Source organism: Aristolochia californica, unplaced genomic scaffold, assembly GCF_029961685.1.
Source record: "Aristolochia californica isolate CCGP_79_NKW_82.1479 unplaced genomic scaffold, dmAriCali1.0.hap1 SCAF_3, whole genome shotgun sequence".
Lineage (NCBI taxonomy): Eukaryota > Viridiplantae > Streptophyta > Magnoliopsida > Piperales > Aristolochiaceae > Aristolochia > Aristolochia californica.
The window spans coordinates 43,058,541-43,075,543 of NW_027181992.1; the positions used below are offsets into that span (position 1 = coordinate 43,058,541).

The window sequence follows — 17,003 nt, forward strand, 5'->3', positions numbered from 1 at the left end:
CCATCAGGCCCAGAATTCCCCTTTGAGGAGCCAAACTTCAGTTTTAACCATCTATCCTGCAGCGGAGCCCAAGTAACCAAATGAAGGGGAGCTTGATCTTACTGTTTAACAAAAAGTCACAAATTTGTATGGATAACAGAGCTTAGAAAAGGCAAAAATAGCCCAAAGGTATGGCCCAGGAGAGGATGGAGTGCAAGATAGTCTGGTTGACTCCCCCAACTGTGCCAAATCTTTGGAAATGCATTTTTGAAACCATATTATAACAGTTTTTGGATTGTTCAAAGTATCTGATAATTGCATCAAAGCATCTGCAGAATACTCTTGAAACAGTTTTCTTGATATCTCAAAGCATTGTCTAGAAAGTTTTCTACAAGAGGTGTAAAAAAGAAAAACTCATGAAGTACCTTAGAGAAGTTTCATAAACATGATGGCGGCAAATCATGGGAACCTTCAGAAAAACTTGATGGTAGTTTTAGACTTGTAGATCTGTAACTCTGCTAAAACCACGTGTTGAACATTTTTGGAATATATAGGTGTTCTGTTCTGATACTCCATTTAGTACTAACTGCCACTCACAGTTTCATTATGGAAGACTTGAGTCAGATTGACAGCCAGTGTAAACTTTAGTCAAATATTAGAACATTAATCTGATAATGCATGTTAGAGCCGTATGAAGCTGGAAGATTTGTTTAGACTACCTCATTGTTGGCACAAGCCTTTGGGTATGAAGAGTGGAAACTTATGTTCAGGTTGAAATATAGCAAAAAAAGGTGTAGTTCAAGTAGGTGGCTGTACAGGGTCAGTCTCCATGGAAGAAAATTTATTGACTTTGCTGTATATTAGTTATTACTTATCATTACTTCCATAAGTTTTGTGCAAAACGTTTCTACTCAGTTTGTTTATTATTTCTTATTGGTTTTTGAATGGCTTCTTCTTCATTGTTCCTAGTGTTTATAAGGTTTAGTTTCTTGTTTGTTTTCTATGTTCATGTTTCCTTTGATTTTATTCTATTTCAGTTTATTTAGTTTTCTAGTCCTGTTTCTGTTTCTCATTTCCTGTTATGGTAACTATAAGTTCATGATCATCATAATAATTATTGGATCCTTATCCTTCCAAGTTAAAGCTACTATGCATTATTTTGGTATTTGCCTGACCAATATTATTGTGTGAGTTGCTTATGCCATTGCGTTCCATAGAAAAGTGCAAGGTTTGAGTTTGTTTATTCGGTGGGGCAATTGATAATGCAAGGATAGTTTGTAGTATATATTTATTTTTGACATGTAATACATGTAGCCATTTCTTCAGTGGGCATAAGAGGTTTGACATTGAGCATTTGAATGCAGATGGGAAAGAAGGGCGTCCTGCAAGAGGTCGACCTAGAAAAACAAGAAACGTACTAGGAAAAAGATTATTTGATGGTCAAGGTGCTAGTGAGGATGATGATTCTATTAGTGAGTCTGATCAAGAAGAAGAGGATCAAGAAGAACCAGAGGAAGAGGAGCGTCCTTTAATACATTCATTGAGGTCCTCTGCTTCCAAACTGAGATTAATGAGAGTTTCACTGCGTGAAAAAGAAAGGTCAAGCAAATAGTGCTGGTTCTGCAAGAACTCCTAATTAAAGTTTGGCACTTTCAAAATGTTAGAACGACAGGTAATCTACACTTGCAACTCGTTAACTATTTTATTTCTTTAATATATAAAGCATTTAGACAAGAAAAAGCTTTGTCAAATCAGAAACTAACCCATCTTCATAAGTCACTAGTATATCTTGTCATAGTTTGTGATTTGTTGGTTTATAAATCCACTATTCAAAGAAAAGTGTAAGAATCATTTCTGGGAGTAATCTGGCTCTTGGTCTGGTGTCTTGATAAAGATAAAATCACTTCCAAGCAGTACATCCGCTTCAGCCGTTTCAAAGATGGTCTATACTAATGTGTTAGGAGAGAGTTTTGTCTATGGTTTTGGTTGATCCAGTTTTATGCTCTATTTCTGTAGGGTCCAAGGCGTACGAAAAGGACTGTATTCGAACTGCACCGATACATATCTGTAAGCTTGCTAGCCTCTACAAATTTGAGTGTCATCTTCCCAATGTTGTATTTTTTTTTTTTTGAATTTTGAAATTTTTTTGTGAAGTGCAGCAGGCGTGTAAATATCACCAGCTACTGGTCCTCGATTGTGATCCTTATATAACTTACCTATGCAAATGTTTTTTTTTTTTTTTTAAGGTGTCCTATATTAATTTTTTTCTCATTTCCTTTGATTCAGGACTGCCCTTGTCTTTAGCTGGAATCTCATCTCTTTTTGAACTTAAAATTGTTAACTACTCAAACTGAAATAGAAAGGTAAAAACTAGGGATTGAAGGGAAGTGCCGCTTTTTGCCTGAGAGTCGGCAAAATGATTTGATGATCGGGCAACATGGGTTTAAGAACAATTAAGAGTGGATGTAATGGTACAAATATCTAAGTAGGCATCATAATGTCCTTCATGGAGTTGTTCTTGATTTAGCGCACCAGTCTATAAAAGCTTTTGGAGTCACCCTCAATAATGAGGGGGGCGCAGAGAACCGGTCATATGCCTAATGGGTTGATTTGCTGGGGGATTTCGTCGAAACACAACCAAGCTCATTCTCAATTTATAGGATGCTTCTTGTGGCAAATTGAACCTACCTTCAAACCTTATTTGGTTAAATACCTGAATCTAATAGTGCAATGTGTAGGTAAAGCAAGAGTATTAATTTGAAACTCAATAGAAGTAAACGGGCTACATCGCGCGAGATAAAGGAGCCTGGCTACAGCACACTAATTGGTAAAAAGTAAAAACTGATAAGGAATCGGCAATATGGTCACTGCGCGGCTCATCCATCGTCTCTTTCTCCCGGCGTCCTGACTCCCAACTCCCTCTCCGCCTGCTCTGCACATAATTTTTTCCTCTTTACTCCCCCCCCCCACAAGGTTGTTTCCGTTACCCAGATACTGTCTTCTATTCTTCTCCCCGCATTTCCAATCTGTGCCCTAACTTTGCTTTTTGTTGCTCACAGAAATCTCCAATGGCAAATACTGTCGACGCCATCGGTGATCCGATCCCAACCTCCGCGGTTCTCATCTCTTGTTCGAAGCACATAGCCGAGAAGTGCAGAGCCGAAAACATGGCCTTCCTCAGATGCAAGAAGAAAGACCCAAACCCGGAGAAATGCCTCGACAAGGGTCAGCAAGTTACTATATGCGTCTTAAGCTTGTAAGCAAAGCGGCACATTTCTTTCTTTGTTAATTTTATTGCTTGATTATTTGTGATTCTCTGGTTGGGAGGTGGTTGGAGGCGTTGTATTGTTGGATTGGGAATTGTGTGTCTTTCATTTGGCATCGTTTAGATGTTGATTCGGGATAATTTGCTTTGTCGCAAATTAATAGCGATTTTGAAATTGGTTCGAATGACTAGATTGTACTCTATTGCATATAGAACTGAACGTCGTAAAGTGCATTGTCTGTGTTTAAGTGAGAGGCGATCAACTTCGAATGCAAGAAACCGGCTGCGTTTGACGATCAAAGACTGTATATTCTGTAACAAATAGCTCTATTAAATTTTCAAGTTAAAAATCTCAATATGCAATCGGGATTTTCAAAGAAAAAAAACTCTGTTTGTTGTTCTCTCGAATGTTTTGCTTTTGTAGGTTGAGGTACTTATGTTGCATCATTATTGGAGGAAGGAACTACAGGTGAGATGCTCTGCATTTATTTGTATTATGGAGGTGAAAAGTCTTGGAAGTTATCTTTGGCAGAAAATAAAAAGCATGGAAGTTGTTGTTGGCTTGGTACAGAGCTTGAATTCAAGTTGCCTGCCTGCTTTTCCATAATTTTATTCTCTATCATGATAAGATAATTTCTATAATGTGAATCCTGATCACCAGAGAAATTCAATCTTCTTCTCTTTCTTAATGGCACTTCATCATTTTCTCTTATTGTTTTGTGCCCCCTTAGCACAGTTGTCTGGAGTTGATTTAATGAGTGAATGATGAAGGCATGTACTTAATAATTATAATCCTTTCTTTCGTCATCACCATCAGCATCCATTTAAAAAAAAAAAATCATCACTATTGGTATAACATCTGTCAGTAGGATTAGCTAGCCCCTTCCCCTATTTCACATTGTCTTAGCTACATCACTAAGCTTCCACTTTTCAGTATTTCCATGCCACTTCAACCTAGGTCATTTTGTCCTCCCAAAGCTTGAAGAGATCCAAGCAGATATGATAACCATGATTTTCTCTAACATGTCTGGGACGTTGCTTCACGGTTGAAGGATCCTTCCATTGGCTACATTAACCTCATACAACCATTAGGATATATGTTGAAGTGAACTCAAGAAATATTCATGAACCAAAATGATATTATTGTGGAGAACCAGTTTCAAATTTCTGGTTGTCTCTGGTGTATAATTGAAGACAGTTTTAACGGTACTTTTTATCACATTTTCCTGGGATTCTCTTGCTTTTATGTGTAGTAGGCACAAGTTTCCCAATGGTGGCTCAGGTTCTCTTCTTGTTGATCCATGGCTTCCTCCTCAAAGGGGTGCCATTAAGCTAGTTAATTTTGATGGCAACTCTATTTGAAATCTGGGACCCTCAGGATTTGGGGAATGGATTCAACTGCAGCTGAGCCCAAAGCCCTCCTTAACAATGGATCTTTAGTTATAGATTTTCTGAGCCTCTGGAAATTGATTCCATGGATGTTGTTGGCTGATGCAGGAACAACTTTGATCAGTCTTTGGTGATTTTGGTACATAGCACAAGAGATTTAAGATGTTGTAAAATTTATTCTTCCTTAGCGTCAGACACAGCGGTCTGCCAATTGTTTATCTGATAAATTAGCTTGGATGGGACTAAAATTCAACTTCTATTCACGATTATCCTCCCACTTCTTTTAATGATCTTCTTGTAGTTTTTCTCCCTCCTGGCCTGTTTGCTGAGTTCATGTACTATTTCTTCTTCTGGAATAAAATCCTCTCCATTTAAAAAGGAAAAACAGTTGTGAGTTTTTTGCTAAACAGCAATTCACTTGGCCAGGGGCATTGAGCTGTAAAAAAAATGTGTCCAAGGAAGAATCCTATCAAAAGAATCTCTGTTCTGTAGTATCACTGGCAATGAAATGATTGTAGCTTCACGAATCTAGGTTTGGAAAAGGGTCTACCATGTACACAGGATAATGATCTTAAATGCTACCTAGTCTTCTCTCTCTTGAACAGGGAAATTCAAGAAGCCATAAGATTCTTGATAGTGTCTTCATTTTCACATTTCTTGAACTGTCTATGAAAATGAAGAACTAGAGTAATTGAAATTAGATCAAGAAAATAGCTTTATATGTGTGGGATAGTGCTTCTGAAATTGCATTAAGAAAATGTACATTTTGAAGTTTAGTACCATGACTTAGTTTTCTGGTGTATTTCCTTTCATACTGAAGTAATGCAAGAGTCTGTGTTTATTGGAGTTACTGTGGATAAAAGCAAGGGGAAGAAAGAGAACAAACGAAAGAGTGAAAGTGAAATGGGAGGGAAAAGAGGTCAAGAAGAGAGAGGGAAAGGAGAATCTTCTTGCCCTAAAATTTTACTTTCCTTCTCTTGGGACGTAAATGGAGTTCCTCAAGGATTGGTGAATGAGTTACTTCCTTCTATCTTAATCCCGTTAAAAAAAATTGCAAGAGGGACCACCAGAATTACTGTTTGGCTGGTGACAGATTTCTACTAATACCAGTTCTAGCACCCTAGCAACATGTGTGCTTTTTATGAAGCTATATTATGGACCACATCCTGAAGAGGATGACATGACTGTTGGGAATCTTTGGATGAGAAATTGTTTATCTTCACTGCTGTTTCTTTTATACAATCTACCTGCCAAGGGTCAAGGGGTTGCGGTGCACTGCCAAATGTGACCTTTTTTCTCCCGTGTTTATTTCTTTTGGTTGGAGGAACCTTAAAAAACTGATGTCTTTTATATAGATCATCTGGTTTCTTTTGCTATGGAAGGTCCACATATAGAAGATTTTCCAGCATTCTGATGATGCTATATCTTTTTATGGTGGTTTGGCAAGAAAAAAAATTGTAACATACCTTGATGTTTTGGATGGGTTAACCTCTTTCAAAGCCATTATGACTGAAACAAGTACTTCAGTGTGAATGCAAACATACGTTGAGAAAAATTGAAAACAAAAAAGTGAATTTAAACAAAAAACTCAAAACTCATTTGGATGTGGTCAATTCTGGTTTTTGACTAATTGGTGAATATCTTATATGTGATTTTTTTTTTGCATCATGTACTCAACTAATTCGTGGTTGAATATTTAAGTCCGTGCAATGACAGTGAGGAGTTGTTTATTGCTGTTTGAAGGAAATTTTTAATGGATGTGAAATGTAGTTTGTTTATTGTCTCCCTCTTTATTTTGAGGCTCTTATACAAAAGCCAGCTACAACTTAGAAAGATTTCTTCGAGATAAGGTATTCAAAATTTCTGATTAAATATTGTCACTGGGAGAATCTTGGTATTTAAGGTCTCTGAATTCTGCTTGTTAGTTTGTTGTATGGGATTAGGATCCAAGTAAACTGCTTATTGGTTACCACGAGACGGAATCTGGTGTTGATTGTAACAGACTTCTAATCAGTTTGGGAAGGGATCTTTGACTTGAAACATAATTGTTTTGAGAACTTAAATTAAGTATGAATCATGTCTATTTGTATCTCTCTAGTTTAATAATCATTTGCTCACTGGATCTTTGATGTAGTGATTCAAATTTTACCTGAGTAAAATGTTGGAGGCTCTATTAGTTTGAACATTTCCATTTTGGCTCTAGTTCTCAGTTTCTGTACTTCTCATGAAAGCTGAAGTGACCAGATATGAATCTACTCCTCTAGGAGTCTTGAACGTTTTTTTTTTTTTTTTTTTTTTTTTTAAGCCGTTTACTATATTACTGCCATTTCTTATGTATTGCTTTGTTAACTGCTGTAGTGGCCTACTTACCGAAAACCTGTGCATCCCCCTCTCCAATTTTCACATTGTTGTTCTCTAAAGGTTGCTTGGTTGGCCTTAATTACGTCAAATAGGTTTATTGTTGTACAGGCAAAGACCAACTTATACTGATAATTGGACCAACATTCTTTTCGAAACCTCTCAGAATGACTCTGTCAATCATTAGATGGTCGTGTAATTTGGCATGGACTGCAGTTATACATTTTTTGCTTCTTTTCCTTTTTTTATTAATCATTTTTTCAACTTATTATTCAAGAAATTTTTTTTTTCTACCTGATGTGTTTATGTTTTTCCCATTGCATTCACTTCCTCGTCGGACTGTTTTTAGGTTACTGAAGTGTTATAGCAGTGCTGCTTCATGTAGTCACATTGGAGTCTTTCATCATTGTTTTTACTTGATAATCACACTTTGTTTAGATTTTTAGATATTGGTTCTGTGCTATATATTTAGTATGAGCATAGAGGCTCGTCCAAACTTTAAGCCATTTAGAATTCTTAGTTTTGTCCATTACTAATCGACACGAGTAATTCTGTCTTATTCTGCAGATTGAAAGGGCTTCATGAGAGATGCTCAAAAGAGATGGATGCTTATGCAGGTTGCATGTACTATCACACCAATGAGTTTGAGTTCTGCCGTAAAGAGCAAGAGGATTTTGAGAAAGCATGTCCGTGGTCAGAATAGTCTAGTACAAAGTGTCTTGATGTTATTAATAATTTGCAGACCACTCTAAAGGAGAACTACTGGTCAAGAAATTCCTTTGCTCCCTTAAATTGTTTCTGGGCTGAAATACATTTTGTAGATTTTTGAGAATTGATTTAACAAATGAAATGACATCCGTTTGTGGCTGCTCTTCTTTATAAATGCTGCAGTTAAGGACATCTTGGTCCATTCGAATTGTGTTGCTCACTGATCTTAAATTTGCTCTCGTAGATGAAATTGTGGCAATGGCTTTCAGTTCATAGCGAGTCCACATCAGTTCTGTAGTCATATGAAACAATATATAAAAATTGAAGATTGACAAGGAGGAGAGAAGAAAGAGAGGAAAGAACCACGAAAAGCTCAAAATTAGAGCTTGTTGGGGGTCGTGCATGACCCCTTTCTATTTAATTGAGTCTCCATAAATTTACAACGCCTTCTCCTAAGTTATGAAAATGCCCTCACTTAAACAATCAAGCCATCATCTCCTAGTTGAACCATAGATACAATTCAATATGTAGAACAAGATTACATAGAAGAATAAATTTATTGATGAGATAAATTATCAAAATACCCCTAGACTTGTTTTTCAACACTGTCCCTCAAGCTAAAGCATATATGTTTAAGAGACTCAACTTTTTATATAAAATAAAAAATTCACACTTTCATAATGATTTAATAAAAAAACATCTCCAAGTTGATATCCAGATCGAAGAAATGGTGTGACTACACCTTCATCATGACATCCCGAATAAAGTGATAGTCTACCTCTATGTACTTTGTCCTCTCATGAAAGATTGGATTACTTGCAATAAAAGTAGTTGTCTGATTGTAACAAAACATGGTCATAGGTTCATTATGGTAGAAGACTAACTCTTGCGAGACTGATCTCACACACATCAACTCACTAACAGTATGAGTCGTTGCTCTATAATCAAGTTCAACATTAGATCGAGCCATTACATTATGTTTTTTACTTTTTCTACTTATTAAATTACCCCCTAGGAACATGTAGTTGACTTCCTGTCTAGTTTAAATTAGCATAATCAATAGTAGAGAAGGATTTAATCTTCAAATGACCACTAGATCTAAAGAAAAAACCATTTCCTAGTGCCCCTTTTAAATATCTTAAAATTCTCTAACTACTTCTAGGTGGACTTTACATTGATGGTCCACAAACAAACCCACTACACTCATTGCAAATATAATTTTACCAGCTAATCTCCAATTTATTGTCTTATCATTAGTTCTACATTCTGATCATCATGGAAATCATGACCAACTTCCATTAGAGTATCAACTGGATTGGCTCTCAAAAGACTATATTCTTATAGCATATTTGTTATATATTTCCAATATATCAAGACAAATCCATATTTTGCTTCTTGCTACCGCAATCCCCATAAAGTATTTCAATAGCCTCAAATCCTTAGTTTGGAAGTATGTTGCCAAGTGGGATTTAACTTTTTTATTGCAAAAAATATTGATGTATGACGGAATTGTTAGGAATTAGATGCCGTAATTCCAAACTAATGAGAGTAATGATAATAATCATAGAAAAAAAAAAATGAGCACGAAAATACAATAAGATTTATACAGGGTCGTGTTAAGGTGAGACTACGTCCTATCTTCCGCTACTACAATAATCCACTATGAAGAAGAAATAGTTTACAAGAGAAATCGCACACACTTACGGGTGTTTTTTCTCTAACCTCGCATGGGCCGCAACTAATGGTCTTACTTCGGGTTGATAATTGAAACCCTAACAACGGCGCTCCCAAATATAAGGAAAAAACTAGAGCAACCGGATAACAAGTGTGAAATTCCCAAACTACCCTTAATGAACAATAATCAATATATCATGGATTCGTGTACCGACTCAACGTAAGGCATTGATTAGGCTCCACATCTTAAAAAGAATAATATAATCCATATACACCAACAATACTATAATCTTAGATGATCTTTTCATTATAAACAAGGAGTGGTCACAATGTGCTTTTAGAGAACCTCATAAGACATTACCACCGACTGGATTTTTCAAACCAAACTTGCGGACTGTCTTAAGCCATAAATAACTTTCTTGAGTCAACATACTTTAGGCATCTCCCCTAAGGCAAGACCAAGCCTAGAAGAAATCGCAGCGAGAGCCTAAGTTGGTGAATTAAATCCAGAAACAACGTCGTCTTCTTCCCTGCTTCCGAACAAAGTGGAAAACCAAAAAGGGCAACTAAGTTGGAGATGAACCAGGAAGATCACGGAGAAGCAACTCTGGTAATAATGCCACCTCCCAGCGAGCAATGACAGAAACTAGAAACGGAACTCGACAGAGTTTTTGTATCGTCGTTTCTTTGGCAAAAACAACGTGATTCAGAATGGACCTCGTCATCCAGCTAGAGCTTCAAAATAAAATAAACCGGTAGGAGATGGTTTTCGAAAACTAATATCACGAGCAACTATGGGAAAAAAACGAATAACAAGATGACAAGAAAAAATTCTAATCCTAAACGGAGGAGAATAAAACCTGAAATACCATTGTCGGAGTCCTGAAAATCAAAGCTCTGATACCATGTAGATTTTCAGGACTCCATGAATTTAGCTCATGGAGAAAAAGGGAAAGAAACTCATTAGGAGAAAACAGGAGGAAGAAGGGTTATGGACTTGATTTTTCTTACCCTCCCCCTGATGCTCTATTTATAGATTTATGAAACTACACTATTACAATAATACCCATGAACTTAGGGCTTAGGGTTTAGGGTTTAAACCCTGGAACTTTAACATAATTACATCAATACCATCTCTATGAGACGACCCATTATTTACCATCCTGCCATCAATGTATGTGGGCCTATGGGCCTTATCCTTGATATGTGGGTCTTGAGCCCTTTTTCTATATCTCTTGGATCCATGGGGTTTCCTTAGTCTTATGGACTTGGGCCCATCTTCTTATACACTTTGATATGTGAGTCTTCCTTGGTCGTGTATGCTTGGACCCTGTCTTCCAACATGACTCTAGATGCCTCTTTCCATGAATTAAAGCCTTATTACTCAGGGGGAGTCTCTCGGAATTCTCTTCAAGGGGAGAGCTCAAGTAAAGAGAATGTTCAAAAAGAGAATAGTGGAAGGGCTGAGTTTATTGAGTTAGAAGCAGTGAATGAATTTTTTAAGTAACCAGGTCATCATGATGTGCAACAAGATTGTGATCACAACCATGAAGCCGAGCAAGAATCATTAATTTTTCCTGAAGAATCCTCAGAGTTGCCTCCATCTGCACCATCAACTAAAGAATCAACCCAGAATGTTCCTCCTCAAGTAAATATGAATCCTGTGTTTGATGAGTCGAATGAAACATGTGTTCCTACAGAAAATATAACTCCTAGATATCCACAAAGATTGAATAGGGGAATTCTAAAGAAACAGTATGAACCTGATCCTGAAGCCAAGAAGAAATACTCAATCAACAACTATGTATCCTCCCATAGGTTGACTATGTATGCATTTACTGTTAATCAATTATCCAGGATTTATATTCCTAGTAATGTGCAGGATGCATTAGCCGATCCAAAATGGAAAAAGTCAATGAACGAAGAGATGGAGGCTCTACAAAAGAATGTCACTTGGGAACTTGTTCCACAGCCTAAAGGAGAAAAGACAATTGGATGTCGATGGGTGTTCACGGTGAAACTCAAACCAGATGGAAGTATTGAAAGGTATAAAGCTTAGCTAGTTGCAAAGGGATATACACAAATGTATGGAATAGACTATCAGGATATTTTTTCACCAGTAGCTAAGATCAATACAATTCACAATCTTATATCTATACAGCAAATCGAGATTGACCTCTAAAACAATTTGATATTAAAAATGCATTTATCAATGGAGACTTAGAAGAAGAAGCCTACATTGAGCTACCACTTGGAGTTAAAAGTAGTTATTTGTGTCAAGGTGAAGTCTATAAATTGAAGAAGTTGTACGGGCTTAAACAGTCACCTAGAGCATGGTTTGGGAGATTCTCGGCTACAATGAAGGAATTTGGTTATAAACAAAGTAACTCGGATCATATTTTGTTTATAAAACACAAAGAAGGAAAAGTAACAACCTTAATTGTGTATATTGATGATACGGTCTTGACAGGAGATGACCCATGTGAAATGCAAGATTTACATGAGTATTTAGCCACTAAATTCGAAATGAAGGATCTCGGACAATTGAAATACTTTCTTGGAATTGAGGTAGCAAGATCGAAACATGGAGTCTTTCTTTCACAGCAAAAATATGTGTTAGATCTTCTAGCCGAAATCGAAATACTTGAAGAATCATAAGCTCAGAATTCTCCCAAATCAAACCCTAGTAGACAAGGGGCATTATTAGTTATTGGTTGGAAGATTAATTTACCTATTACACACAAGGCCAGATGTAGCATATGTGGTGAACGTTGTGAGTCAATTCATGTATGCAGCAAGTGAAGAACATATGGAAGCGGTCTATCGAATTTTGAGATAGTTAAAGAATGCTCTAGGAAAAAGGTTTGTTATTCATAAAAAAAATAAAGTATTTCTATCATTGAAGGATACACAGATTTTGATTGGGCAGGTGATCAGACAACCAGAAGATCCATGTCTGGTTACTTTACTTTTGTGGAAGGTAATCTTGTCACGTGGAAAAACAAAAAATAGAAGGTAGTATCAAGATCAAGTGTTGAAACTGAATTTTGAGGCATGGTCCATGGTGTATACGAATTGTTACGAATAAGAAATATATTGAGGGACTTAGGGATTGAATATGCCGAACCTATGAATCTCCACTGTGATACTAAGGCAGCCATCGAAATTGCACAAAATCCTGTTCAACATGATCGTACTAAACATGTTGAAATTGATTGTCATTTCATCAAGGAAAACCTCGATGCAAAGATTATACACTTTCCTTTTATTCCATCCGAGAGTCAGCTAGTTGGATGCTCATGAAGAGAGTATCAGGGAAGGTATTTCATGGAATAATTGATAAGTTAGGCATGATCGACATCTATGCATCAACTTGAGGGGGAGAGTTGCAATGAATTGTAAGTACTGTAATTTTAGGATCTAAACGATTTGTTCCCTGATTTTACGATCTGATTTGGATCTATCTTTAGGGTGTAATTGTATCAATAAATACCACAACTTGAGAGATGAATACATATCGGAAAATTATTCTTTGAAACCTCCATTTTACACTACTAGAGAAGAAATATAATTAGACAATTCCAAAGTAGTTGAAACTTAATCATACTATTCTTTATTGAGCAGTTCTATTGTCATTCAATAGATACCAACAAAAGAAAAGAGTAATGGACATTATCTATACTTTTTAGTCAATTGTAGTTGCATTGAATTTATAAAATCAAACCCACTGATGAACTAATCTAACTTCCTGATCCGTATTTGTTGCCGAAATTGCCTACCAAAGAATGAACAGTATTGAACAAAATACAATACTTTAGAATCTCGAAGCCCCATCAATGCATGCAAAATCCAATGACAGTAATGTATTTTGGAATTTCTAAGATTACTGTTTGAAGTCAAATAAAAGAGGGAAAGCAGAAGATTAGCGAGTCACCTTTAGTAACTCGGAAAGTGTGGATCTTCTCCACTTTTTCTCCATAAGAAGTTTGTTTTGTTTTCTTCTTTTTTTCCTGCGAGGAAACGATGTGTCAGGTGTGATCGCTTGTATTATTTTCCTAGCAAGCGGACAACTGCAGGAACGGACAGGTGAGCAGTGCGAAAGCCTTGACCTCTTTTAGGCGTGCAATGGAGCCCTGTCGTTGAGTGAACAAGCAACCCATTTCCCAATTTGCTCCGCTCTTGTCAAAACTTGTTTCTCGCATGGCTTTAATTACCTGAATCATGCATATCAAAGTATGGAATTTGTTTTCTTTCTGCTTGTATTATCTTTCGGTCTAATATGATGAACGACAAATGTTCGATGTTTTGGTTCAAAGAAAGAAACGCAATTAGTCGGCATTTCCTCTATCTGCTTGGCATGTTTCACTTTGGTTTGGGGAAAGATAAACTATTTATAACCTTCATAGTATGAAGCAACATTCTTCCCGTCTTTGAACTCTACTTTCATGTATAGCTATTTATATGAAATTCTCTAAATTTGGGACCTTGCTATCTAGTGGTGAAGTTGAAGTAGGTGACTTTACATTGCGTTTCTTGAAATGGCTGCATTGTCCCACTTTCATTTGCTGAGTTTACTGTGCTGAAACTGGTTTTGTTGCAGTTTGGTCACTGTGGTGGTCAAACAGCATTGAATTTGAAGTTAATCTATCATAGAGCTGCATATATACTCAAGCAACCCTAATGCTTGAAGGTTGAATTAAATCTGGGCAGGTGAACTGTGAAGGGCCCTACTACAAAGCAGTTCTAGACTTTGGCGTGCATGTCCTGGTGCTCTTGTGCCCTTGCTTCTTGGAGGCCACGTAGTCTACTTTCTCCAAGGTCACAGTGAGCTCATCTAGACGCGGTTAGCCCATTCAACTCCATTGCTAGATGTAAAATTAAGCACAACGGATCTTTTTTAATTCTAGAATACTGCATTAAGGATAAAAACAAGTAGTTAGCATCTCGTTGTTAAGCAAGCAAGTAGTTATAACAGAAGTGGTACTGTAAAAGCGAATAAAATATGCCATCTTTGTTCATGATTGATGTACCTTTACATTTTAATTATGTATTATTCCATTGTATTTGTCATGAGGTCACATAGGTGTATTTTAAGGGTTCCATTTATATATTCGTAGTTTTTGAGTGGAAATCATGAAAATAGTTTCTCTCCCTTACAAGTTGCTTGTCTGACCAGGAAGGAAATGTGATGCTTATGATCTAATTTTCTAAGATGAACTACTCACTTTCTAAGCCTTCTGTAACAGGTAGATGTGGAAACAGATGAAATATATATGCAAAATCTCTGAGTCCGTATTTCTTTCATACTCTCTACCGGTCTGTTTGATGTACTAACTTCTCTGTAAATAAGAACTAATGGATGTTCACCTCCCTGCTATGCTGGATACCATAGCAAACTACCCATGAATACTTACATTAGCTGTTGGCTGAAAGTGACACTAACACTCGTGGCGAATTCTGGCCTGCTAAGAGGTTTTCCCTACGTTGGTAGGATACTGTTACAGCTATAACTATCAAATAGAGGTTGGCTTCCTAGATAGTCATTCTTAGTGAGAGAGAGTCAAAGAGCAAAGTATGTTTCTCTGTCAGTCCAAGGTATTCTTTGTTTTAAGTTAATAGTTTTTAATCATGGCTTGACATTTTAGCTATGAAAAATGAAAAATGGCTAAAATTACTTTAAAGGGAGGTGTCTGAGTGGCTGGAGCCTATAATTAGGATAATTTGAAGACTGTTTCAGGTAAAGTAGCACCTATGAAATGTTGTGAAAACTGAATGTTTCCCACTAGAGGCGGAAGATTGCTAAAATTGTTTAAAGAGAAATGAAATGAAAACCTGTGTTGCGTATGTTCTTCTAATGCAAGTGCCACGGATTCGTGGAAGACGACCTCATTTGCAACTTGAACCAAAGTGTCAGTAGGCTAAAGAACAAGATGAAAGGAGCACTGGAGGATTTGGTGATTCAGCAGTATTTTTCAGGTTTTGTTGGCTGGTATTTTATTACGTATACACAACATGTTTAACAAATTATTCAAACAGTTTTGTAAGGTCAACGCTTATAAATTAATTTCTAAGTTGAGCATCATCGCTGATGGGCTGCTCTTGGTATTATCATTTTCTCCCTCTATACACCTTCATTTAACCTTTTTGCATGACCCAAAATGAAATCTGAATGATTTGGACTATTGTAGCGAATTAGTACCATAATTCTAGAATTAACTAAAAAATAAGTTCATAATTTTATTGGAATAGTTATTCCTTCTAAATTTTTATGCTCGGTTGTAAGTTTCAAGACAATGCTGCAGGCCATCCCATGTATAAAAGAATATCTTACACTCAACTATCAGGTCACTGTGCTGTGTCTTTCTTGATGAGATGAAAAAGTTCACAAATCCAATGCCTGTAAATTAACTTTTTAATCACTGGTTTTTACTTGATTTCTTTTGTCAATTGTGATTCAGGTAGGTTCAGTCATCTAGAACAAGGATGCTCTGTCTAAAAGATCTTGTACCTGCTGCAACAAATACGATAAATACACAATTCATATTATTAGATAAAGGCAGCTCAACCAGAGAAGGTCAAGAGAGAACGTGCTTGGCTTTGGTTGCTGATGAAACTGCTGCAGTTCACTTTCAACTATGGGGAAACGAGTGTGATGACTATCTGCCTGGGGATATAATCAATTTGAGCAATGGAATTTTCTCTTATAACAGAAGTAATCTTGTTCTAAGAGCAGGTAAGAAAGGGAAAGCCGAAAAGGTGGGTGAATTTACGAAGCTATTCGTTGAGACCCCGAACATGAGTGAGATCAAATGGGGTCCTGATCCAAATAAACCTAAGAAGCTTGTCCAGGAATCTGTCATTTCTCCATGCTCCCGCATTTTCTCACCATTATCATAGATACATCTGCTGAACATCATAAAAAACTGAGTAATCTTTTGGAATATGAAACGCTGCTTATTAGTTGTTTTATCAGGATTCATGAATATGTCCATGTTGTTTATTGTTTCTCTTGGGTTGCCTGTCTTTATTCTTTTGAAGTGATTTGTACATGCTCTTGCTTCTATAAGTTTTGCACCGTTAAATGGTATTGTACACAGGTTTTGGGTTGCTCTAGTATTTGAAACAAAATGGCAGTATTGGATCTAAAAAAATTAACTTATGTGGATATGAAAATTTAATCACCAGAATTAGAACCCCAATCTACCCACTGACCAGAGAAAGGGTTCTATTAATAACTCATGTGCATAATGGTAGTAGAAAATGGGTTTATTAATAAAATACTCTGATAGATTTAACCTTAATAAGATAGTTTTATTTAATTTTTATTTTAATAAAAAATATAAATAAGTAAAAATAAATATTAATTTAATTAAATTAAATATAAAAATACAATACTTAAACAAACATATTTACTTTTATCATGTCTAAATGCTTAATCAAATTGTTACTTTTACAATATCGAAATTTTCACTCTTAGTTAGTAATTAAATATAATATTAAAAGTTGGGAATTTATATAAATAATTAGGGTATTTTATTATATAAAAATATTTTTTATAGATTTAAATTTTATTAAAATAAGATTAGATTTTAGATTTCTCAAAAATATAAAAAATATTAAGTTAATTGAA

At 36.1% G+C, this 17,003-nt stretch overlaps 3 protein-coding genes across 5 annotated transcripts in view; all 3 read left to right on the forward strand.

Annotated features, from left to right (window-relative positions):
- The window catches only part of LOC137960030 (sister-chromatid cohesion protein 3), a 35,367-nt gene extending 33,107 nt beyond the window's left edge, over positions 1–2,260 (forward strand). Inside the window, 3 exon segments of the mRNA XM_068807484.1 lie at positions 1,344–1,570; positions 1,572–1,651; positions 1,996–2,260. Coding sequence (XP_068663585.1) covers positions 1,344–1,570; positions 1,572–1,619 — 275 coding nt within the window. The 3' untranslated portion in view covers positions 1,620–1,651; positions 1,996–2,260.
- Positions 2,261–2,815: 555 nt separating this feature from the next.
- Positions 2,816–7,874, forward strand: LOC137960092 (NADH dehydrogenase [ubiquinone] 1 alpha subcomplex subunit 8-B-like). Its single transcript, XM_068807568.1, has 3 exons — positions 2,816–2,952; positions 3,039–3,235; positions 7,559–7,874. Exons 2-3 carry the CDS (start codon positions 3,048–3,050, stop codon positions 7,692–7,694), a joined length of 324 nt encoding a protein of 107 aa, XP_068663669.1. The 5' UTR covers positions 2,816–2,952; positions 3,039–3,047; the 3' UTR covers positions 7,695–7,874.
- Positions 7,875–13,324: 5,450 nt separating this feature from the next.
- On the forward strand, positions 13,325–16,380 carry LOC137960512 (uncharacterized). 3 transcript variants are annotated; one of them, XM_068808156.1, is made up of 3 exons: positions 13,325–13,459; positions 14,084–14,216; positions 15,832–16,380. In XM_068808156.1, exon 3 carries the CDS (start codon positions 15,857–15,859, stop codon positions 16,268–16,270), a length of 414 nt encoding a protein of 137 aa, XP_068664257.1. In that variant the 5' UTR covers positions 13,325–13,459; positions 14,084–14,216; positions 15,832–15,856; the 3' UTR covers positions 16,271–16,380. The 3 variants fall into 3 exon arrangements, with proteins under 3 accessions (XP_068664257.1, XP_068664259.1, XP_068664258.1); XM_068808157.1 differs by lacking the exon at positions 13,325–13,459 and adding an exon at positions 13,482–13,606; XM_068808158.1 differs by lacking the exon at positions 14,084–14,216.
- Positions 16,381–17,003: the final 623 nt, after the last annotated feature.

Coding starts and splice junctions, on each gene's coding strand:
- LOC137960512 (XM_068808156.1), top strand. CDS start 15,857: ATGCTCTGTCTAAAAGATCTTGTACCTGCTGCAACAAATACGATAAAT.
- LOC137960092 (XM_068807568.1), top strand. CDS start 3,048: ATGGCAAATACTGTCGACGCCATCGGTGATCCGATCCCAACCTCCGCG. Junction 3,236..7,558: donor ACTATATGCGTCTTAAGCTT/GTAAGCAAAGCG, acceptor CTTATTCTGCAG/ATTGAAAGGGCTTCATGAGA.